The 25,672-nt window shown below is 41.2% G+C and overlaps 1 protein-coding gene across 2 annotated transcripts; it reads right to left on the bottom strand.

Annotated features, from left to right (window-relative positions):
* slc45a1 (solute carrier family 45 member 1) lies at positions 1-24,249 on the bottom strand. Of its 2 annotated transcripts, none has more exons than XM_036559628.1 (9): positions 23,826-24,249; positions 22,271-22,363; positions 18,963-19,187; positions 16,762-17,663; positions 12,204-12,357; positions 10,979-11,155; positions 8,807-9,012; positions 3,698-3,938; positions 1-394 (listed from the first exon to the last, which is right to left on the bottom strand). In XM_036559628.1, exons 1-9 carry the CDS (start codon positions 24,247-24,249, stop codon positions 366-368), a joined length of 2,451 nt encoding a protein of 816 aa, XP_036415521.1. In that variant the 3' UTR covers positions 1-365. The 2 variants fall into 2 exon arrangements, with proteins under 2 accessions (XP_036415521.1, XP_036415522.1); XM_036559629.1 differs by having other exon boundaries at positions 3,713-3,938.
* Between the last annotated feature and the right edge of the window lie 1,423 nt (positions 24,250-25,672).

Genomic DNA, 25,672 nt, shown 5'->3' with positions numbered 1-25,672 from the left:
CCTGAAACAGCCTTTGAACCGCTGGATGTCAGGGCTGAACCCAGTCCAGGAGGTAAAACCCAACCGCATAACTTCGGAAAAACTTGCCCTCTGTGATCTCGGAGCACAGAAGAGTTCGACATTTTGTGTTGTTCCAAGTGAGAAGCATGAAGGTCTGCCCCCTAGTGGCCACTGGGAAAGTATCCCCTGCACATTTTTACCAAGCTTGCAAGCACACCTCATATGAAAGAGCTCAGGACAGTCCAGCTTGGTCACTGTTCGTAATGTGTCTTCCTGATCTCCTGCACGCCGCCAAACCGATAAAGGGGTTTGGCCCGTTTCTTCCGTTTTTGGACGCCTGCTCCGTAAGGCTGAGCTGTAGTCACTCACACCCCAGTCTCAACGTCCGCTCTGCCTGATAATGACAAGAACGACTGTCATTACAACCATCATGCCAGGTCACAGGGCAGCAGGCGGAGGAGCGTGCGGCTACAATGGCTCACTATAGGAAGGTGAGGGTGCACGACAATGCTTGTGACCGTCTCACACAATCAATGAACAGATGAGTTTTTTCAACGGGCGCATGCAGTCGAATCAGCCGCGCTGCTCAGCTCTTTAGACTCCGTTGAGCACGAAGCCAAAAGCATGATGTCAGTGGAAGGGCCAACCCATCATAAATCCATAGTTTATGATTTTGATTTTTTGTTTTTCATGTGTGTCTGTCTGCATAAAGCTGTAAATTCAAAGTGGTAAACATGCATGTGGAGAGTGTGTGTTTGTATGAGTGTGTGTGTGTTTAACTAACCTAACCAACCTAGCATATCCAGCTGTATGTTAGTGTAGTGGGGCAGTGTGTGTATGTGACTGTGTGTGTGGGTGTGTTCAGTGTGTAGAGAAATTACACTTAAAGCCCCAGAGAACCTAAATCTGTTTCTTTCTAAGTAGGTTAGAGCACACAGTATACATGTACAAAGTATATCCAGAGAACTTGTAGAGAGGAGAATTACCACTCTGTAATGTCTTCCAGGTTTCTCAAACGCTAGAGGGCGCTCCCGAGTGGGTCCAAAACGAATGGGTTAAGATGGAGCATTTGAGCAAAATCATAGTTTATAAATGCTGAAACATTTTTAATGTAAAAGAATACAATAATTTCCTAAACACAGAACAGCATAAAACATTTACACACAGCTGTTATATTTTTAAGAGCTTTTAAACTCGAGTTATAGGAGTTTAAAACGGCGCGTCATGTATGTTCATGACGTCAGTGAGCACAAAGAGCCAATGAGCTGCTCCGCTCGCCAACCAACTGGCACTCAGTAGCAGTAATGTTAACCAATCAGCACACAGTAGCAGTAATGTTAACCAATCAGCACTCAGTAGCAGTAATGTTAGCTTCCTGCTGCCCAAAACCTACTTGCTGTAGTAAAAAGGAAACATACAGGTGCATTTTCTTTGCTTTTTTAGTGAAATACATCCTTCTAATTTCTAAAATTAAAGGAAAATTCTGGGCGAGTGAAAAATTCTGTTTTTTCTTCTATTTTAACTTTCCAGTTTTTGGCCATTTAACTCTATTTAACCCCATTCATTGAGGACTCGCTCGCAGGAGCCCTCTGGCGTTTTGCAGTGATGTTTTTGGTATAACAGGGGAAATAAGAAACAGCCTCTTAATATATCTTGCGCGTAACCTTCCAGTGTCCCCTAAATGGTCATTGTATTTTGCCAAACTTCTCCTCTTTCAATGTAAACTAAGCAATCCTAATCTTGGGTCATGCGTATGTAAACAGTCCCCCCACCAATCACAAGGCTGATGTGGCTCATCCCACCCACACGCGCAAACTTTGTTCCTCTACAGTCTCTCTGTGTTCGAGACAGAGAGAAAGTTTATACCCAAGTGGAACCTAACCTAGCAAGCATAACTGAGCTATCAAGCTAGCTCATCTGTCTGTCGTCCATCTGTTTGTCTTTTTAACCGGCCACGCTAGCATTCCCTGGATTTATCTTTATCTAGCAGTAAAGTGAATAAGAACCTTAACTTTCTTAATAAATTGGCATAAAAGATGGATTATATTGTTAGTGAGCGATGAATGCAGTGAGGCCTAAAACCTGTATATGTAGAGTCCATTTCACTCTTTTCTCTCCGCTCACACAGTTGTGTCACAATCATGTGTGCTCATGTGAGCATGTGTATGTGATTGTGTTTGGTTAGTCTATAGCATAACCTGCTTAATGCAATAGTACGGGGGTTGTGTGTGTGTTAGACTATAGCCTAACTATCCTAGTATAACCACTAAGCATTATCTGTCTGCAGCATAACCAGTCTGTGTTTGGGTAGTGGGGTGGTATGAGTATGACTGTGTGTGTGTGTGTGTGTGTGTGTGTGTGGGTGTGTTTTCTGCGACTTAAAGGGCCCACATACTACATTCTTGTATTTTATTTTTGAGGTCCATGATGATGTATGCACCAAAAATAGTTGTAAATCATACGAACGTGATTTTCGAACCTCTTCATCACTTAGAATCAAACAGGCTGTTTTTGTTACTTTGCCGGATCTAAAGTTGCACACAAAAGTTTGAAAACCACTGATTAAATGACATGTTTTGTTGATTTTCTAAAGGAAAATGAGTTAACATCCTCTACAGAGAACAAAATTCAATTTGGCATTTTTCTAGAAATGTTAGTGCACAATTTCTATTTACTTGGTGAGTTTAACATATTAAAATTAAATAATAAAATATAAAATGTGCCATAACTTTTGCACCGACCATATTTGATGTTTTTTTTCCCCAATATATTAAATTTAGCAAATTACCAGTAATTGTGTACTGAAATGTGTTTTCTCTGTAAAGCATGTTAACCTACTTTCACTTAGAAAATCAACAAAACATAATTTAACCAGGGGTGCCCAAACTTTTGCAGTTAACTGCAGAATTAAAGTCATACAGACTGAGGAGTGAATTATACGTTGTGATTTTTATGATATGGGCCCTTTAAGCCTGGCCTACAGCATAAATAACCAAATGCTAGTGCAGTAGTCTGGTGTTTATGTGTATCTGAATTTGTTATGTGACTTAAGGCTTATCTACAGCATAACCGGCCTAATGCCAGTGTACGCAGCTTAAGAAATCGTTAAGACACACACGCACATTCTCTGTTTTACTGTTACACAGTCAGAAACAGAGGCCTACAGTAAGGCATTAGTGCTGATTCACATGCAAATATACAACTGACATCTTCAAACAGTCCATTGGCATATTCACTGAAACAGAAGGAACCCTTGCATTCAGATATGTGAGAGTGGTTTTTCTTCTATTTGTTTTCTGAAATTTATTAATGCATCAATCAAACTCCTCAGATAAACGGGAGATATAAAATCTTTGGATTCAGAACGTTGTCTATCTCACAGTTCAGGCAAACAAATCTGATCCATACCCCACATCTCATCATCATCATCTCACACACTAGTGTTTAGAAAACTGAAAACGCTCTCACATATCTCAGACAGAACTGGGAGAGGAATCACAGGCTAATGAATTTCTAATTTGTGTGGAAAGGTTTACAAAATTTTGCAAAAGTGAATGCACACGAGGCGTGATGTCAGTGTACAAAACAAAACTGCGTTACGTGTGCATGTGTATAAGTGAGCGTGTGAGCGTGTGTGTAAGCAGTATAAGACAAGAGCGTTAAATTTAAATGTGCACCAGTAGTGGCTGGCTCTCACTCTGCGGGTGCTCACCCTCCGGAGGTGGCAGCTGGTACACCACACACAGCGAGGAGTACAGGCAGCCTACAAATGACATCAGGCTGGCAAAGTACATCACGCCCTGGGCCCCGCCCACCAGTGAGGTCAGAGGGCCCATCGCCACAGAGACCAGAATCTGGGCCAGGAAGTATTGGCAGCTGAGCAGAGAGATGTCCACCCCCATACCCCGCCTGGTCCCATCCTCTGACGAGCCACAGAACTAGAAATCACAAACACACAGAACGGAGAGGTAATGGGTCACTGATTATACTGATTGTATAACTGTAACTGTAGATACACTCTAGCAAAGGTTGTAGGTATTATATAGCTACATATGCACTCTATTTTTCAGTTTTTAACATAATTTAAAAATACCTGTTGCTCTTTACATTGTCTGTAAATTTCATGAAGAATGGACCAAAAGAAACATCCCAAAATGACTTGAAAAAAAAATCTGGTTCCACTGACTTACATTAAAAGTAAAGTATCTTTTTCCTTCTCCTGTAAAGTTATAATTTCTTCAGACAACAGCGATATGCACTCTAAGAAAGATCAGGGGTAATTAATTATGATAATCATATAATTGTGTAACTGTATATATGTTCTAGGAAAGGCCATGGGTAACTGATTATGCTACTTACATATACAGTGTATAAAAAGTATCCTAATTACAAACCACAATTCCAAAAAAGTTGGAGGAGTATATGAAATGCCAATAAAAACAGAAAGCAGTGATTATTACATTTATTTGACCTGTATTAAACTGTGTTACATCACTTTTCCTTTTAACAATATTCAACGATACAGGGTGATTCAAAAAGATTCATCCGATCTCAAAGCGCCATATTTTTACAGCCGTGAGGCACCTAGGAACCAATCACAAACCAATTGAGAGAGGAGGTTATAGAGTTTCTGATCGCCACCGGAAGATGGCCCCCTTCAGTCTGAGAGGAGATGTGACCCCTGAGCAGAAAGCGTTTAATTTAAATGTCTCATTTAAACCATTTACAGTTTACTGCATTGTTCTGTAAAGATTTACAAGTGAAATAAATCATTTTGAAATTGGATGAATCTTTTTGAATCACCCTGTAGTTTAGGGACTGAAGACACCAATTGGCTCAGTGTGGTCATTCTCCTGTTACACAGTTCTTCAGCTGTGCAACCAAATGGAGCCTTTATTGTTGTATTTTGTGCTTTTCAATAGGAGGCAAGTCTGGACTGCAGGCAGGCCAGTCTAGCACCCGCACTCTCTGAGTACACAGCCATGCTGTTGTAACACATGCAGAATGTGTCTTGCTGTTGTCAAGATAAACTAATCATGGATGTCCCTGGAAAAGACGGCAGCATAAGTTGCTTCGAAAGGTTTATCTTCGGTGTCAATGGTGCCTCACAGATGTGCAAGTTACCCACACCATGGGCACTAATACAGCCCCTTACCATGACAGACCCTGGCTTTTGTATTTTACACTGGTGACAATCTGGATGGTCCTTTTCTTATTTGGCCAGGAGACACACCATCCGTTATTTCCACAAACAAGCTAAAAGGGTGACTCGCCAGACCACAATTATATTCCTATCATGCATCAGTACATCAGTACAAAGGTCAATTGACCTCGAGAAGTCGTCAGCACTTCCAGGCATATGGCTTCCACTCTGCACAGTGCAGTCTGACCTCGACGATGGTGTTTTTTGGCCTTTCCATATATGCACAGAGTTTTTCCAGATTTACTTTTGAGTCTTATTCATTAATGTCTCTCTAAGTTTTTAACAGTTTTTGTCCTAAGACAACATCTATGTCAGATTCATCACGTGTTCTTAAACCACAGAACTGTTCGCACCTTTGTGCTCTTGAGTGTGTGTAGATTCAGTTCTTACCTAAGAACAAATCCCAAATAAGAAAACACTGGTGAACTTCAGAATCTTGGTAAAAATGCATAAGTGAGTTTTTAAGAAGAAATTTATTCGTAAGTACTGTTGGTGAATACGGCCTGTTGTTCTTAAACTGCTGGATTATTCTCTAACATATTTTTTGTCGAAGTGGCGAGGCTCGACCCATCCTTACTCATAAAAGACAAGGCTTTTCCTAGATGCTCCTTTTACACCCCAGCATGATTACATCACCTGTTTAAGATGTTTTTTCTAACATTTCACAACGTACCTAGTCTTAAAGTGCCCCTATGTCAAGTTTTTTGGAACATGTTGCAGGCATAAACCATATAATTCTGTTAATCCTTCAGAGGGTCTAATGAGCTCGTGCTGTTGACAGAGCTTACAACGGAAAGCTGAAAAGATTTTTCTGTTTAAAAGCTGAGTGTCGTCTGTTGCTCATAAGATCAGTCACATCTGCCTGATATAGCAGGGCATTACAGCTGCTGCTCATTAGACCCTCTGAAGGATTAACAGAATTATAATACAAAAAAAACACTCCAAATCATACAAGTTAAACCAAGTAAGGGAATCCAGCATTCACTTGCAAAGAGAAGCTCATTAGAGACTGCGGTATAAAGGCACGATATCCAGAGGTGCAGCCTGAGGAATGCCCGAGTCCCATGACGCACTGCTGCATTTTTAACACTGCGGAAAGCATAAGCCGAGCGAAATAAGGCTTTTTATTTTTCAAAGACAGTGTGACCCAGAACTTTTGCAAACTGATGTTTTGTTTACAGGCAAGCTGGTGACAATTCTATTTTTGGATCTTGTATTAAACCGCTCTTCACACCATCTCAGAGCTGCGCACACAGAGCTACTCACATTCCAACCGTCTTGATATTTTGTTTATTTTCCACTTACATTCTCTCTGTTGTCCATTTTTATCCATTGTTGTCCAAGTCAAGTCAAATTAAGCTCTTTAAAAAGTATTGCTCAGATATTCACTTTTCCATGTTAAACCATTTTCAAAGTGCATTCAGAGACCATTCAGACTACTTTACTCAATTTCCAGTCAAAACAAGCATTTAGTGCAGGTTATTCATTTTTCAGTGTAAGGATAAGAAGCGGGAAACATATATTTAACAGAAAATTACAATAAGCCTTCAAAAGCGAGTGGAATATCAAATCTATCATTCTTTAATTTGTCTACTCTTTACTTCTGTGCATCCATTGCCACTTTTTCTACACTTTTATCATTCAAATATTAAAACTAACCAGTTACAGCTGCGTCCTGCCAATGAAAGCTGCCCTCTTGTGAGAGTCACTGACATTATGTTCCCCTTCAAAGAGACGCTAACATTCAAGCGACTACCCAAACACATCTTAACTGCCTCACACATTTCTTTCTCATATGCATTTTGTGAGTTTCAGACCATGCCTTCAACATGGTGGTGGTAGTATGAGGGAAGACTGATTGAAAGAACTCTGAGAACTTGGACTGGAGTTCTGGGCGGCTTCTGCCTGTAGCTAGAAGGCCAGACCCCCCTCATCGCTGAGGTAAGACCACATAAGATTGAAAGGGAGGAGACGGGACGGCGGTGGAGACTGCAAACACTTTGTCATGGTAACGGAAGGTGAGGATGTGAATTTATAGGTGCTAGATTGGAAGAAGGTGGGGTTTCAGGCATGTTCCTCCCCTCAAACTTCAGTTATAGCAAAACTACATTTCAAACGCCTAAAGGAAATATTTCTGAGGAGATCAGATAGAAGATTATCCGAGTTTCCAAAACAGGAGTCAAAAAAATTTCTGAAAGATATTGAGCATATGGGACTCCTAAAAACGAAGTGCTAGACCACCAAAAGTGTCCCCATCAGACAAACAGTATTCAAAGCTTTTACGTTTGAGAAAAAAATCAAGCTTCCACTCTTGCTTCAGATCTGAAAACATCCACAAGTGTTATTCTCCATTGTTCCACAGTGAGAGGATAACGCAAAGCTATGGGTCTAAAAGAATGAGTAGCTGTCAAGAAGCTGTTACTGAGAAAAAGAAACAGACACAAAAGAAGAACGTGCACTAGAACACTCAAATTGGACATGAGACGTGGAGGTGGGGTGAGGTTTTATGGACTGGTGAGTCTAAATTTGGGAAAAGTGGGATTACTCTGATTGTGAGAAGCACAAAACCTAACCAATGTCTAAGACTGAACTTTGACGGTGTGGAAAAACATCCCTGTAGATTTCTTTAAAAAAGGAAAAAAAGTCTCCCAAAAATGGAAGCTGTAAAAAGGCAAAGGTGGACACACTAAATGCTAAAAAATGTATATTTAATTGTTGAGGCTTCTCAGTAATTTTGTTTTTTGTTTTATGCATGTTTTTTTTATTTTTTTCCTGAATATTTTGTACTTAATGGCTGTTTTGACTGGAAATTACATCAATGAAAGGTTAGTGTCTGACTTTTGCAGAGTACTGTAGCTTCTTTTTGCAAATTGATGTTTTATTAACTTAAAACATTTTGTTTTGAATCTTGCATTAAAACATATCTTCCTGTAATCTCAGAGCTACTCCTATGAAAATGAAATATACTGGAATATACTGTCATACTCCACTGATGGAAGGTATAGAGGGCAGCTGTTAAACAGATAAGGTAAACCTAAATGGTAGGTGTTTCAGATTAAATGTCCTATTAGTGTAAGTACAAAATAGCTGGCAACTCAGGCCCCCCCCACTAGAGGGCGATTCCACCCACTAGAGGGCGAAGGCTAACACAGGCTTCCTCCGAGACCTGTGAAGCCACTGCATCTTTTCGAACCACCGCCCACACAACGTCACTGGACAATTGGACGCACTCGGAGGAAAGAGCCAACCGCCAGATCTGTTACGTCAGCTAACACACACTCCACAGAACACTGTTCTATTGGTACACACACCACAGAACACTGTTCTATTGGTACACACACTCACAGAGACAGCTGTTCTATTGGTACACACACCACAGAACACTGTTCTATTGGTACACACACCACAGAACACTGTTCTATTGGTGCACACACCACAGAACACTGTTCTATGGTGCACCACTCGCAGCCCAACACTGTGCTATTGTTACATACACTACACAGTGTTCTATTGGTACACACACCACAGAACACTGTTCTATTGGTACACACACCACAGAACACTGTTCTATTGGTACACACACTCCACAGAACACCGTCCTACCTGTGGGCTCTGGTAGTATTCGCAGAGCAGTGAGTAAGGCAGCGTGCAGAGAGAGGAGAAGAGCACGCCGTAGGTCACACACAGGGACAGCACCACGTACAGGTTGGTGGAGAGTGTGGCCAGACCCGTGCCCAGACCGAACGCCAGGTAGGCGAAGAAATACAGTGAGCGCAGCGAGAAACGTTCCTCCAGCTTCTCCAGAATGGCTATAAAACACAGAGACATACACAGAGGGGCAAGAAAAAAACATTAATGAATTAATCCATGTCTTACAAATCTGACAAGTCAAAATCACGTGTACATCGGATCATATTTTTTAGAGTTGCCCAAACATTAATCATTACTGGTTCAGTTCTTTCAATTCCCCTCTATCTTGGATCCACACAGAGAGGTGTTTTCAGTCTAAGTTTTTGAGAGGCACAATCCAAATGGAGTGCTGTGAGAAAAAAAAGCAAAACTGGCGAGATGGCTGCGCAAGAGACCAAAGAAACCCTAAAAATTACAATAACCGTTGTATTATCTTAGTTTATAATGCATTATGGCTCTTTTCTTCATAACAAGCTTTAAAAAAATCACTAATAGTATGCTAATATCCTGGTGGCTAGCTAGCTAACTTTCCCTTTCCACTTTAAATAGTCCAGCAGTACCGACACCTGAAGCACCAGAGCGTAACCACTGCTCCATTTAAGGTGGAGCAAGAAAATCTGAAAAAGAAGCTGGTGAATATCTGACTTCAGCTTCGTATCACTGAAGAATTAGAGGTGGGCAATAATAAATTGTTATCACATCCCCTCTTTAGAAGCACATGATGCCCTAAATGTAACTAAAGCCCAGCAGTGAGGAGCTGAACTTTACCCTCCTCTGCTGTCACTGCAGACTGGCAGGGTCGCCTACAGAGCAGCGCTAGTAGCTGTTAATGAAGTAATGCTCTTTTTATTTGAGGGTCCCATTTCATAGGGAAGATTTTAGTGACTATCCCTTGTAACTCAGTTCCAAGGTGCAAGGTGACACTCGAAAACAAGGGGTAGGGGAAAAATAAGAAATGGGATTGGGCCGAAGTTTAATACAAACCAAACACAGAAACAAAGCTGCAAAAACATACTTTTCTAAATTCACTGTTTCTGTGATGTCACAAAAACCAATTTATTTACATCTATCCACTTATTCAGACTACAGTGGTTTAGCTCCATCCATTCATAATTAAGCTTTATGAAGTGTTTGAGCTCAGAGTTCTTTTTGAGTGAGCCACAGTACCCGGCAGCCAATCAGAACAGAGCCCATTTATCTTATATCAGTCTGATCAGTCAACAAAAACAGCCTGTTTAATTCTAAGGGATGAAGAGAGGTTCAAAAAATGTCATGTAAAAATGAATTACGACCATTCTGGTATGTAAACTCACACACAAACATTATAAGTGGACCTCAGGGAATAAAATACAAGAAAAATGTAGGACATACACCTCTTAAAGTAGTTGAAATGTGAATATTGCTACATCCATGCTACTTGCAAGCTAAAGTTCCTGCACACTGAAATGAGGCTGTATGAAAATAAGTCAACTAAATTTTAACACTATTATATATCAACACCAGCCACTTAAAACTACTCAAAAGATTAATTACAGCCAAAGCAGCTTAACAAAACTTATATAATGCGTATTATGGTAAAGTTGCCAGACCTATGATGTTGATTTAAAGCACAACCATGTTGTAATATCTATGATTTTGACTCCTCAATGACCTTGTAGCTCAGAGGATCCAGTGACATTCAGAGGAAAAATGTATACCGGACAAAACATATCGGCTTTGGAACATTTTTGTTTACTACAGGATGCAACAGAAGTGATTTTGGAGAATATAATTTATTTTTCCCAAACAAAATGACCTTTCAACCCAGTCAAACCTGAAAAAGGATGTAATGCACCTCAGTTAGAAAAAAGTTCTCAGAGAGAAAAGTTTTATAATGTATATGATCACCTTATATAAGTGATTTCAGTAACTGTGTACTGAACCGATCTTAGAACTGGCATAGATGTTTTGATTACTGATGTTTCTAGCATGTTTCTGTTCATTTTTTATGTTCCCCATCTTCAAACTTTTGGGTCTGCACGAAAAAACCTAGATTAAAAAAAAAGAAAAACTTCTGAGCACAGGTGTCAGGTGTGGCACACTAACCTGAATAGAAAGCAGCACTAAATGCATAGATGCACATGCCCCAGCAGCCCATGCTGACCCCGGCGTTGTAGCGCTGGTAAGCCTTGGAGTCGTGGTGCGCTTTGGGATCCCCCTCGAACACAACTTCCCCCATGAAATCCGTGTAGAACAGCAGCATCCCCTCGAACGACAGCCAGCCTGACAAAGCACCAGTACACACGCTCGTGATTTGTACAGATAAAAACTGTGTGCGAATGGCTACGACATCATTATGCACAGATAAATAACCAGACCAGTGGTCTCCAGCCCTCTTCCTGGAGAGTTTCATTTGAATCTGCTTCACATGATCAGTCCAGGTATGTTAGATCAGAGTTGGTGCAGAATGCGGCTGGAATCCCATATAAAAATTATGTTTTTTTAAAAAAAATGTATCACAATATATTCTATCTGTATTTTTGGAATACGTATTGACATACAGTATAACAATATATTTCATTTTTGGAGGTAGATCTGAAGCAGAAAGGGGGAAATTTCACCTCCGCATTTAACCCATCCATGCAGTGAAACACCACATACACTAGGGGGCAGTGAGCACACTAGCCCAGAGTGGTGGGCAGCCCTATCCACAGTGCCCGGGGAGCAGTTGGGGGTTGGGAGCTCAGAGGCACTTCAGTCACGTACTGTCAGCTCAGGGGATCAAACCGGCGACCTTCCGGTCACAGGGCCGGTTCCCTAAACTCCAGCCCACAACTGCCCAGCTACACTATATCGCCACAAGTTCGCTGACACCTGCTTATTCCTCTGAAATAAAGGATATTGACTGGAAGCCTCTAATCTTCTGGCAGAACATAACACTAGCTGTTGGATCATTGCTGCGAGAATTTGATTGCATTCAGAGAGCATAAGTGAGGTCGGGTACTGATGTTGGATGATTAGTTCTGGATTACACTCCACTGCAACTTATCCTAAATATGCTGTCTGGTCCTCCATCATTCCAGAAAAGCAGTTCCACTGCTCCACAGCCCAATGCTGGGGGGGCTTTATAGCCCTCTAGCTGACATTTGGTGACCTTAGGCTCATGTGTGGCTGCTCCAAACCACCCCATTTAATTTGCAGTGCTTTTCTATGGAGATTCTACAAGATTATGTCAGCAGTGGGTTCAATTTAAAGTAGCTGTATTCACTAACTACAAGGGACACTTTTGCACATACAGTGTAGCTCCTCTGATTGTGTCTGAATTTCTTACCCAGAAAGTGGTTGATGCACAGGCTGCGCAGTGATGGAGGCATCCTGTAGATGGCGATGCAGAGCAGCTTCATAGACATCTGAGTGTCTATGGTTTCCGTGCTGTCACTGAGGTTACTGTCATAACGCATGCCATTCAGGAGGATGTTCGCCACCTGGGAAAACATGACATACTTGACTAAATGGTTTAATGTATTACGCTAAATGTCGCTGTCCTCAAAACATCTTCAAATTATCTCCATTTTCTTCAATTCCTGCTTCTTCATTATTTCAACACAACATCATCTATTTATATTGTGTGAAACTGTCATGATGAATAGACCAACAGAAATGCTCCAAAATTCCTTGAAATAAAATGTCTTCACATTAACATACATTAAAAGTTATGAAAGTTTTAGCCTTCTCCTGCAAAGTTACGATTTTGGAAATACATGTTTTTGGAATACTTGTTTCACCCCCTCAAAGAGGAATTCTACCCATTTTACAAAATACCTGCATAATTAAGTCACTGAAATGTGAACAATGTGATTCAGACGGTTTGATGTGAAATGGTTCATTGTTGAGAGATTTCTTGACTCAGATTTCTTTACTGTGGTGGGTGATAGGAACCAGGGGTCAACAGCACAAATCTAGCCATTTTTTAACGAACCAAAACGACCAGTGAGCCTACATATCTCCTGAGTTTTTAAAAAGGGGTAAATCTGAAACAAGAAGTTTGGGTACTATTTTGCCTAAGAATGTCCTGCATGTATCTCTCCACTATTAATGGATTAAACACTACACTTTAGGACAAAATATTATCTTAAAACTATCATAAACAGTGTTCAGGCATCAGGAAGCGTATTCATAATCACTTAGTGTAATAACTTTCTGGGTTGTAGCTCTTAAAGGCATTAAATGCTTCGGACGTCTGGTTCCTATCACAGCCACTGTGAACAGTTCAGACTTTGGAAGTTTCTCTAAAATGCAGCGTTCCATGTCAAACTACTCTGAATTGTTTTGTTTACATCGTAACGATTTAATTATGCAGAAATGTTGAAAAATCAACATAATTCCTCTTTAAAATGCAGGTGCCTGTATTTGGGCCTACATTTCTACATTCCTCACATCTGATAACTACATAAATAACAGACTTATAGTCATTCATGAATAATTAATAGAAGTTACTTAATAGTCTTAACCCATTAATGTCCATATCAGAAATGTTATATTTAATCTCGTCCATATATACCACGTTTGCCTGAACTCCAAAGATTTTTTTCATTGATCGAAGCGCGAGTCTAAAAAGTGAGGTATTCATCACTTAATTTGTCATTTTAAATTCAGTCTTTAGGTCACAGAACTACTTATGTTTAATAAAACAAGTGAAGATCTAAACTTGATTCTGAAGAATTAAAATTACATTTAATCCAAATAATTCAAACAGGTACTTTAAGCAAATCATTTTTCTCCAATTTCGCTTTAACATGCCTTTTTTTACTGACAATAAACAGGTTAAGACATTAAATGGCATCCATAAAGTTTTCAGTCATCTGAATCGTCAAAAAGTAGTAAGTCAAGGCGACCGGACTTGTTTAATCAAGAAGCTGTTTTGATTCTAATTCCAAGGGATTTCATTGGCTCTAATGAGCCATGAGAAAATGACATTTAAACTTCTGTGGTTGATTCACACCCAAAATGTCATGAAAACAGTTACGTCATGTGGCGTTTCTAAAGTGGGAGGTGTGAAGTTGTATGAAATTGCCAATGTAATGATGTTAGACAGTAATGTATGTAGCTGACAGATCTCTATGCGAAGCTAGAACAACAATTTCTAAACCAAGGGGGTCCTGCAGCACACAGCATCTGTCAGCTATTTACAATACTACCAGACAACTCTTCAAAGGGGAAAGTTCAGAATTAGTCATAAATGGAACTGTATCACAAGTTTATTTGGCCTAAATGCCAGTTTCATCTCCCATACAGCTCAAGCAATGGTCAAGACCATCTTAAAGCAAGACCAGGGTTGTAGCTTTGGCCTGTTAAATAATAACCTGAATTTCTGATCATCTTTCAAAGGACAAAGAACAAAACAAGGAAGAAGTTACACCATGTTCTGAAAAAAAAACAGGGAAATTTTTTGACCACAGTAGGTTAAATAGATAGGTTTTCATGTGGCCTAAGGCTGAGTAACAGCAGCTGCCCCTTCAAACGTGCTAATGTGCAAACATTAACAGTACAGCTAACCTCTGTAGTAGTAGATGGTGACGATTCGAGGGTTTTCCCCTCAGTGGACGATGCGCCATTATGTCAAGGAAATATCTTTTCATTGTTTCTGGTTCTAGCTAACACCAGCTACAGTAGTCAGCCTCGTTACAGTTGCACTACCTTGGATTTCCCAGGTACGGCCTAGACCAGGGGTGTCAAACTCAACCACTGAAAGGGCAATACTAAAAAATCGTAACACATCCCTGGGCCAGCTGTGTTTTTATTTATTTTTACTTAACATCTTACCATGACCCCAACTGGCCATTGTTTATTCAAAATATGCCAAAATGACAACGTCAAAAAAACTGAATACTTGAACGATTAAAAAATAATTTTAGATAAAAACAAACTCTTTTATATAAAACAATAGACTACATTAGGGGCAGATCACTGTTAAACCTCTTTAAATGTCCCCAGTGTACAGTAGGCTTATTAAAACTGCACATTTGCTTGAACTGGACACCTGGCATCTTTTGTTTTGTTTGGTTTTTCTGGTGCAGTCCCATAGATCATTGTTGGGGAGGGGATTTACGTTGCACTGCATGCTGGGAACTGCATGGTCACACTGGTGGACGAGCATACTAGCATCAAAACACAGCATACGCTGGTTTTAGTGGTGATCGGCCATGATGGTCTGTGCTGTTTTTTCTAGCAGGGTTAGCAAATAGGGAAGGGCCAGCATTCGAGTGCCTGAACATAATCCAGATAATGTCTTCCGGGCACCCCTGAGCGAGTCCAACATGAATGGGTTAATATGGAGCATTTCAGCAAAATCATAGTTTGTAAATACTTAAACATTTTTATACAGAAGAATTCAGACATTTCCTGAACACAGAACAGCATAAAACATTTTAGCATCGCTGTTATATTTTTGAGCGCTTTTGAACTCCAGTTATAGGACTTTGTAATGGCGCCTCATGTACGTTCGTGACGTCAGCTCTGCTCGCCAACCAATCAGCACTCATTAGAAGTAATGCCAACCAATCAGGACTCAGTAGCAGTAATGCTAGCATCCTCCTGCCTAAAACCCATCTGCTGTAGAAAAAATAAATATAGTATAAAAAAACATAAGTTAACATTTTGTTTTGAGCAGTTTAGCCCCATTCATCCCCATTCATTTAGGACTCGCTCACGGGCACTCGTGTCTTGCAGTTATGTTTCTGATATAATAGGAGAAACAGGAAGCGGCCAGGCTCCCCCTAAACCGGCTCTGACGTGATCGAGCTGCCACAGATGCATTGTTAAGGACGTCTTCGCTAACTAGGCTAACGGCTCTTGTTGATGTTAGCTAAATCTAAAAACGGTGACAATATGTATCTCTGACAAAGTTACATGTTGGAACATCATCTGGAGGCAGATGTACAGAAGATGATGAGTCCCTCAGACTCCATGGATGTACCATTTAGCGGTAGCTCATTAGCTTCTCTTAAGTGTTTACTTCTGTTACTCGTCTAGTGTGAAACCTACACATTAATCTCAGCTATATTTTTAGGAATAAAACATGTTTTCAAACCTCCAGTGCTATCAGTTAAAAAGTAGGACTACATGGAGGACTTTTCTGCTTTGTTGTTTGCGGTACACATTATTAGGCAATTACTACTGTTTTTACCTAAGCAGAATGTTTTTGTCTGTTTTTCATACATAACAGTTTGTCATACAGTGTCAAAAACCATATAAGCAAGTCTGTTTGAGATTATTTCTCAACTCGATGTGGTTCGAAGCCTGAAGATTTAGGAATGCAGTTTACACAATGGTAGCTGATGGCAATAAGCTTCCATTACTAATTGGCTAGATTAGCCTGTTGGCTCCAAAGCGAAACTCAATAAGCAAATTTTAGATACCAAACATAACTTGGCTAATTAACTACAGGGAGATTCACTCGAAAGAGGCCCCGAATATTCTGTAATAACTCTCACTAAGACGAAGCAATCTGAACGAAACAATGTGCAATGAGCTCCTTAGTATATGGAGCTTCGAACAAGCCGGGATGCCCCTGTGTTGGAGTGATGAGGTAGGCACCGGACAGCCTTAACCTCTGTTTGCAACTTCCGGGTGCAAACCCCTGTACCCCTTCATGTGTCTGGCAGAAAACGGAGCTCAGTTCCAACATCGCATGTAATGCAATCGATTACACATACGTCAAGGTATGTAGTGTATTTATTTGGTTGGGATTGCTTCCTCAATTACAGCAGAATATTCGGGGTCTATTTCGAGTGAATCTCCCTGTATAATTATAGTGAACATATAATTTTGAGTTTGTTTTTTTGCCAAATAATTGCTTTAAATGTTCTTAAAGCGTTTGACAAATTTACCTGCTGGCTGAAAGTTACTGTCCGTCTGCGCCCATTTTCCAGTCCAGCGCTGGGAACGATCAGCGGGTCATCCACTAAGGCCAGGCTCTGAGGGCGTTTCAGGATCCCTGAGGTACTGCCCCTCTGTGATCCAGCCTGCAGAGCCTCACTTGGCTCTGGGCCCTCGGTGGGCTCCAAATGTTCAATGGCTTGGACTACTTCAGTCTCCTGCAACCTTTCAGTTCCATGCAAACCTCCATTCGGTTGTGACGATTCTCTTTGCTGTGAATCATCAGTTGGAGCGGGAGCTTCTACTGGCTGTGACACCTGAGCAGGGGGTGTGTCTCCTGGGGGAAGGGAAGGGGCTGCTCCCTCAGGCTCCAGCGGCTGGGGCGTTTGCTGTCCAGTGTAGCAGTCAATCAGCACGCTGTCAATATATGACGTCCCTAAGGATGAGGCAAACTCATTGATCCCGGTTAAAGTGTTGTCCCGACTAATGAAGCTGCCGTATTTGGGCGTTAGGGGGCTGAGGGGGGAGATGGGGCTATTCAGACCCGCACAGAGCCGTGCATTGGCACTGCAAGAGTGACCCAGTGAATCTGGGTACCTGCGAGCAGAAAACTGGTAACTGTACAGGGCATCCTCCTCCTCCTCCTCCCGGTGGGATGCAGCTCCAGCTGGTGGTGGAGGGGACGGGGGCAGAGGGAGGTTAGGGCTCTTCAGGTTTCTGGAGCTTCTACTCTGAGACTGGCTCGGCACAAGAGGTCGCTCGGGGATGCTAGTGAGGGTCATGGCTATAGTGGCTATGAGCGTTATGCTGGTGAAGAGATAGATGACCCGAAGCTGGCCTCCCATTGACTTCCCGAACTCGGTGTGGTCCCAGTTGACACCGCCCACAATGTAGCCAAACCCTCCGCCCAGACCTGCATGAAGAACTTTGATTAGATTACAATCACAATTGATTGTCCCAATCAATCAAATCAATTTGTCCATTCTGAGTCCAATCAAAATCTGATTTTTCTTAACTAAAACAGCTGTGCAGTGCACACTTCATTTTACATTAGCTAGTAAAACAAATCCAATAAAGGTAAGATATTCTAAGCTGCCAAATACTTTAAAATGACAAATGACTTAATTGTAGTGTGTCTACAGTGAGACAGTATTGGAACAGGTTTTAATGACCATTTATAACATCTTAAATTCGCTAGTGTAGTATTTCAAAGCAGGCCTGTGCTTGAAACCGAACCATGCGAAAAATAACTGCAGTAAATGGTTAAACTAGATGTAGGGGGTGTTTTTTTCCCTTTGCCTAAATTTATCTTCTATAAAGGTCATTTTATATGCATAGCAATAACAACAACAACAGAAAAAAATAATAATAATACATAAAGTAATAACAATAGCAACACATTTTCGTACAGTAATTTTGAGACTGCACTGAGGCAGATGTGGGAGCAAACAGTAAGCTTCTCACTGTGTGTGAGCTGGAGCTGGACCTGTAGTGAATCTGGTAAAAAAAAACAGAATTGTGAATGTTACACAGACTTTACAGCCTGAGACTGCTTAGCTTAGACCGATGACTTTTTCCCTGAAGCCATTCAGGGAAAAAGTCTGAGGCCTGTTTTACCTGATGCACAAGATCTGTGACATGATTTTACTCATGTGTTTTTTCCGAAACCTGAAGCTGTTTTGTCTGATGTCTGAAACCTGACGCTGTGGTCTAAAGATGTCCTATCGTACCTCGTCACATACCAAAATGAATACCTGTTTTGACTAGAACTTAAATAATCAAAGGGTGATTACCGACATTTTTTGCACAGTACTGTATACACACTCAACTTCTGTATGTGACTGATTTAACTTTGTTTTGCAAAAAGGTGGCTTTGCCTGAGTTGAAATGCTATCACTGCGGATATCACAAGTGGCTGCGGAGGCGCTGGGCTATGCGCCTCACTGCTCCAGGTTATGGATAATGTTTGTTCATGTCACTTCTACTACAGTAGTGTAAACAGAGCACAGTGAGATACAACAGGCTGTGATTAGGTGTAATACATTTGATACCAAGTCATTAAAGTATGCCTGGATCGGCTCCAGTACAGATTTTTCAGATGGCCTGGGACGTCCCCAAAACTTCAAGTAGTCATATGTTTGGAGAAGCCTAAATTCAGGTAATAATGCATGTGTAGTAGAATTTAATTTGCACATAAACAGTGGAATCTGACCTGCCAGTAGCGCATGGATATTAAGCCCCCTGTCTTGGTCTTCTGGGCTGCACACGTCCATCATGTAGGCATGGCTGGGGTTATCGGCCGAGTCAGCACTGAAGTCCATCAGGACCACCCCGCACACCGTCAGCACAATGCCCCACTTGTGATTGTCAGCCGTGTCTGCCAGAGCTGAGCCGATGTCCCGCCCATTTAGCACCAATGTCAGACCGAGCAGAGCGCCTGAAGACACAACAGTGAGTGTTTTACTAGTGAAACATACCAGGAAATTCTCTCTTTAAAAGTGAAAACCATACGTTTGAATGAATACAGCCAAAATTACGTCTGACTTCAAAACAGTTCCAAGATCACTAGGCTGTAAATATTCTATCAGCACTACACTTTAAGACACACATGACAAGACAGACAGAAGAGGATGGACAGAGAATCTCCACAGTATATTGATCTTTCACTTTATTGGTAAAATCCCCTAACAGGAGAAACAAAACAGAAAGGAAATGTGGAGGATGACGGAAAGTGAAAGTGAGTGTAAGTGTATGATTCGATGTTAGTCAAGCAAGATCAGAATCTCACGAAATATCCAACAACACAAGTTTTTGAGAAGCTGCTAATGTACTGATTGTAGGGGCTCAAAACCTCTACACACTTAAAGAGTAACTACACCCCACTACTCTCAGCGAACTCCACCCCTGGCTCAAATGTTCAAAAACGGGAGGGGCACGCTGGGTGGGGCACTGCAGTAATGTTTGGATTTGGAGGTGGGGCTGTGAGGGAAACTGAGTGGGCTGGGCTGCTGTGTTTTTTTGAGCTTGCGTACGTTACCTACCAGAAAATACGGAGAGTGACGGAATCAAACGGCACTTTTGCAACTGAGAGTCTTACGATGTTGACAACTTTTCCCCACTACCATCCCCATCTTCAACGAGGGAAGGTGTTTCTGATCAGTCTTGAGCCTTAGCAGTGTGAGCCACTGACTCAAGCCGCAAAAGAGTTAGTAGTAGTGTCACAAAATGATTAAAAGAGAACGAGAGAGGCGTCTGAACGGTAGAACACTCCCTAAAACCTTGACAGCGAGCTTCTAATGATCTGTTCCGCAGGTCCATATTCAATATAACCTGATTTCTTAGATGCACTGAATTCCAAATGAATAAAGTGGATTTTTTTAACAAGTTTCATTCAGACATCAAGGTCACAGACTGCATCACCGGCCAGCCAGCGTTTGCTGCAGTGGCCCAAAATCCTTACATTCTGCAAGCTGTTCATGGCACTTACCGGTGTAACATCCGATTCAGTTCCCTCTCAATTTCACGTTCCCCTGTATAAATCGAACCCTCGAGCGCTGCACTCACTGAACAGAAATCAACGGCAAGCAGCACTGGAACTATGGAAAGTGGAAAAAAAGCTCAAGAAAGGCTGTACAGACGAAAGGCTGACACAGTCTGCAACAATGGCCCTATAACGTTAACCCTTCCTGAACCGTTTCGCTTTCCGTAGATCCAGTGTTGCTTGCTGTTGATTTCTGTTCAGTGAGTCGCGCCCGAGAGTTTGAGTTGTGAAGGGAAACGTGAATCGGATGCAACACCGGCAGCTTTATGGAGACTTGCAAGAATCCTCACTTAATCAGTCCAACATCAAGGCATATCACAGCCTTGTGAGGTGGTGCTGGGGGTATTTAGCTCAGCGCGTGAGCGTGGTTATCTCCTCCTATGAGTGCGGCACGAGTAGGGCATCATCAGGAGGCGGATACATTGGTTGACTGATTTGCATACTGTGAAGTATCTGCGTCTATAGCGGAGTTGAACCAGAGGAGCACTGCAGAGGCGGAACTGACCACGATAAAAATGATATTTTTACAGTTTGGAAAGATGTGTTCACATTTCAAGCAAGGCTGGTACATTTTATTATGACAGAGCAGTATAATTCAGCTGGTTTCATTGCATTTCAGGGTGCAGTTACTCTCTAAAGACAAAGGTACCGAGATCATGAGTTCTATCCCCGGTGATGCCACAGCCATCTGTGGCCAGGAGCATAAGACAGCATAATCGGCCTCACTCTCAGTGGGTGGGGAGGATGGCCGTCTTTCGCCCCCTTCATCACCCAGTGCAGTCCTAGCCAGCACATCTGTAAGCTGAACCTGTTCTCCAGACCAACAAACTCTCTGCACTGCTAGACAAAGTCAAGCTGAGCAAGCGGATAAAATCCTACTTCATTACATTTTTCGATGCCAGTATATCTACTCATTATACACAACCTATCACAGAAACACTGTTCAAATCATCTACTATAATCTGCTAATGAGTTATCTGAATTACTCATATTTGTTAGAGAGGAGTTAAAGCATGGTATCCTATTAAAATATGATGAAAAGTGAATACTGATTGGTGGTAGCAATGCTGTGCAGCGTGAGTGCTGTGAAATCAGCAGCAAAGCAGTAATGCAAAGCTTCATAGGCAAAACACAAAACTATTTATGTAACTTTAGGTTTTTCTAATGAAGGCATTTCGCGTAATTTGTGGTCGAGTAACATAAAAACGAGTAATGCTCAGAGTAAAAATGATTATATTGACATAAAGGGAATTTTATTTACAGAAGGTCCTGTAGTAATTTCCTTTTTTTACAGGTGCTACTCACTGATTTTATTTTCATGTGGATCGTCCATGTTCCTGCCTCAGTAAAGCTCTGATCATTTTAGTCTGATCATTTTAGATACACATATCTATCCAGATGACGCCTTACGCTGGACAAAAAAGGTTTCTGACCACTGCTACTTGCTCTGTTTAGTCTCTTGTCGCACGCATCCATGTTAAACACTTCTTGATTCAGGAAACAATGGAAGAGTCTCTTAACCATTTACTTGGTCTGGAATGCAATATAGAGAGTTCTCTTTGAATACTTGCGTTCACAATCATCAGATTCATCCGCCCGGTGAAGGGGTCCAAACCAGCGTTATAAAATGTTCTTCTGCACAGTGTGTCCAACTACGCATTTACACCAGGGAGGTCTCCAAAACATATATAATGTGATTTTTGTTTTTTATGATTATGAGTGATGCAAACATCTGGGTTTGTATAAAGTACAACCCTCTAGAAACTTGCTCATCCTGCTGTGAATTAATACATACGTCCCTCTGATAAACTTTTAAATAGAGCTAATGGTCAGTATTGTGATTTTTTTCCTACTTCGTCTCATACAACTAAAAATCAATAGAAAGGATCTGAATAATGTTTCACATAACAGATACTCAATACTTGATACTCGATACATAACAGATAATCAATTATTCCTGCCCATTAATTAGTGCTTACCAATTGCCAAGGCAAAGATAAAAGGCCTCCGACGGCCAAAACGCGACGTACAGCGATCACTCCACGCTCCGAGGATTGGCTGAAGCAGAAACCCTGAACATGACAGAATAAAGAGAGGGTATAAAGTGAGATTAATGGCTGCAGCGCTGCTGAGCTGCTGCGACTAAGAGGAGCTGACATTTAAGCTGATTTTGACACATAACTGGCATAATATAAAAGGGGCCTGTTCTGGCAATGACATGAAAAAGCATGCTTAACGACTGCAATGATTCCAAATATAGACTATCATTCAAAAATTTGGAATCACTTATCAAATGAATAATTTCTGACTTTTTGTACATTAATAAATTACACACATTGTGATATACGTTTTACAAACATTATAAACCAGATACCAAATGGTGGGTATGTTTTATTCATTAATTTCCATAATAAAATGCTATTAAAGGGCCCATATAGTACTTTTTTGTATTTTTTTCAGTCCACTTATGACATTTGTGATGGTGTATGTATCAAAAACAGTCGCAATTTATTTACACCTAACCATTTTCCAATCTTTTCTTCCCAGGCCGTTTTTGTTACTGTGCCTTTAAATATGCAAATATATCAGTAAAAAATTCTGATTGGCTGCCCTGTATTGTGTCTCATTCAAAAAACAGTCCAGACTGAAACAGTCGTTCTAACTTCAGCGCAAATGGACTGAGCTAAACTGCTAAATATGTGAATGTGTTGTTTTTTTGTGACATCATGAAATAAGTTGGTTTTCCATGATATGGGCCCTTTAAAACTCCTTAAAATCTTACTCTTATTACATACCAAGGCTTATTGTTCAGTAACTACAGGGACTTTAGTGCAAACTGGCTGAGCTATTCTTAGGTTATAGAAGTGTGTAATAACACTTGGGCGGCACGGTGGCATAGTGGGTAGCGCTGTCGCCTCACAGCAAGAATGGCCTGGGTTCGGGTGACCAGGGTCATTTCTGCCTGTTCTCCCCGTGTCTGCGTGGGTTTCCTCCCACAGTCCAAAAACATGCAGTCAGGCCAAGGACATGCTGAATTGCCCCTAGGTGTGAGTGAGTGTGTGAATGTGTATGTCTGTCTGTCTGCCCTGTGATGGACTGGCGACCTGTCCAGGGTGTATCCTGCCTTCCACCCAATGACAGCTGGGATAGGCTCCAGCACCCCACCGCGACCCAGAAGGATAAGCGGTTTAGATGATGTATGTATGTATGTATGTATGTAGTAACACTTTGGGCCCACCAGTGGCTTTTGGGTGTTTAAAGGGTTAATCACCAATTTCACTTTTGAAATATGAGGCATTTTAGAGGCATTTGATTTGAACACCCTCCTCATTTTTACATCTTTCTCAGTCATTTTAGGATCACATACAGACTTAAAATGTACAGCGTCCAAGTTTCCTACTAATTATTAAAAAACATCAATTACAGCATATTAAGGTAATTTTACACATTTTCCTGCAACAAGTTTTATGTTGTTGAAAACATTTATTACTAACGTTTGAGCGGTTCTGTACATGCTAAGGGATCTGTCAGTACCTAGTATTGGACTGATGAACCACACAAGGCTGTAGAACTGATCTGGAAGGCCCATCTGCAGCAGTACGGGAGTAACGTAGGCCGTTTCCATGGCGTAGCTGAACTCGATGCCAAACAGAATGCAGCCGTTAAAGAGGAGTTCAGGGAAGGTGCGGCGGGGTGGCAGCTCGCTCAGGTCCAGCTGGTCCAGCGGGCAGGGTGTGTTGGGCGGAGGGGGCGGCGAGGGTCGGATTAGTTTCCGCCGTTTGGGGTGCCTCTGGAAGTTGTTGGCTCGGTGGCTGAGGTGGCGCGTGGTGGAAGAAGGGAAGCTAGATGTCTTGGACAGGGTCGGCCGCCAGGCTCCTTCCTGGGAAATCCCAAGCCGGTCCCCTCCCGGACTGGCCAGGAGGGGGTCACTGGGGGTGCCCATTCCAGGAGATGACATCACACTCTGGACCGTGAGTTCTGCACGCAACAACAAAACAATCAAGTCAAATTAGGCTTCGCTGTCGTTCATCCGATTATTAGTGTTCTTATTCTGTCATTATCTCACAAACAAAGTAATCATGCATACAATATTCATCTGCATTCAAGCACACATTTCTAAACTCACAGTCATTACTGTAAGTCATGAACATATTTTTGAAATTTTATAGTTTTCCTAATATATGTAAGTTTTGCAGGATCCTGTTTTGTTACTGTTGTTACCTTGCATGTTACTAATTAATGATCAAGGAATTAACTCCTTAAGGCTGAAACAAAAATGGCTTTCACCTGTTTTATCTACTGTTTTCCATTAATAATGTGATTTTGCTGTTGATGCATATATTTTCATGTGCAAAAAATGTGACCTAACAAAGCCAACGTTGTGATGATTTTTACTTTTTTGAACACACATGAATAAATATAAAAGTCACTCTGATTAAACAATTAGTAATACATGCAGATTTAAACAAGCAACTTTCTCTTTTCATGTGGTTATTAAAGTTTGCAAAGTGTTGTTAATAAAGTTGCATGAAAAAATGTAAACATCCTGGTCAAATAACATGTTTCGTTGATCTTTTTTAAGTGAAAATAAGTTCACACATCCTTTACAAGGAACAAAATGAAATATGGCTTTTTTTCTGCAAATTTTAGTGCACAATTTCTATTCATTTGCTGTGTTTAACATATTAAAAAAAACAAAGTGTGCCATATTTTTGTACAGGCCACCCTATAGGAAAGAAATATTCTAATTGAGATCTCTTCTTGATCTCAGGTACTTCTCCTAGACACGGTTCGGTTCAGTCTGAAATCAGAGCGAGACTTAAGCCTCAGATTTTCTCACTTAAGTCAAAATGTTGTCACACATGTGGTTTAACTCTTTAGTGTCTGACTCATCTCACCCCAGTCTCAGCTGAGTAATATCTCCGTAAGAAAAGTGTAAGATCTAATCGTTTTCTTATACAGCTCTGTTCTAGATCATTCTAGAACTCTCCCAGCACTCCATCAGTGTAGAAGAACTCATGCTTTTCTCCTTCATCACCAGAACTTCTCACAGTGAGATGCTGATGTTAATCTCCTCTTTTCTCCTAAAGGGGGGTTTAGGAGAAACAATTCAGAAATCAGTGATCCTTTATTAATATCATATTGAGATCTGCCTTATTGCTCTGAGACAATCTGAAGACAGAATTCCTTCTGGGACATTTTATGTCTGATTCTTGTCCAATATATTAAATTCACATTCCAATCAAGCAGCCCTACAATCTGAGTGTAGGTGTTTAGTGACGAAGCTCCTCCAGAGCCACAGTGCTACAACGCAGTACACAAAAGGATAAGGCGGCTGGAGTGCAAAGGTCAATAAACACAACAAATGCAGATGATAAATT

The sequence above is a fragment of the Colossoma macropomum genome, unplaced genomic scaffold, assembly GCF_904425465.1.
Source record: "Colossoma macropomum unplaced genomic scaffold, Colossoma_macropomum, whole genome shotgun sequence".
Taxonomy (NCBI): domain Eukaryota; kingdom Metazoa; phylum Chordata; class Actinopteri; order Characiformes; family Serrasalmidae; genus Colossoma; species Colossoma macropomum.
Note: the sequence above shows the minus strand (reverse complement) of the source record. Positions and strands in the feature narration are given on the sequence as shown.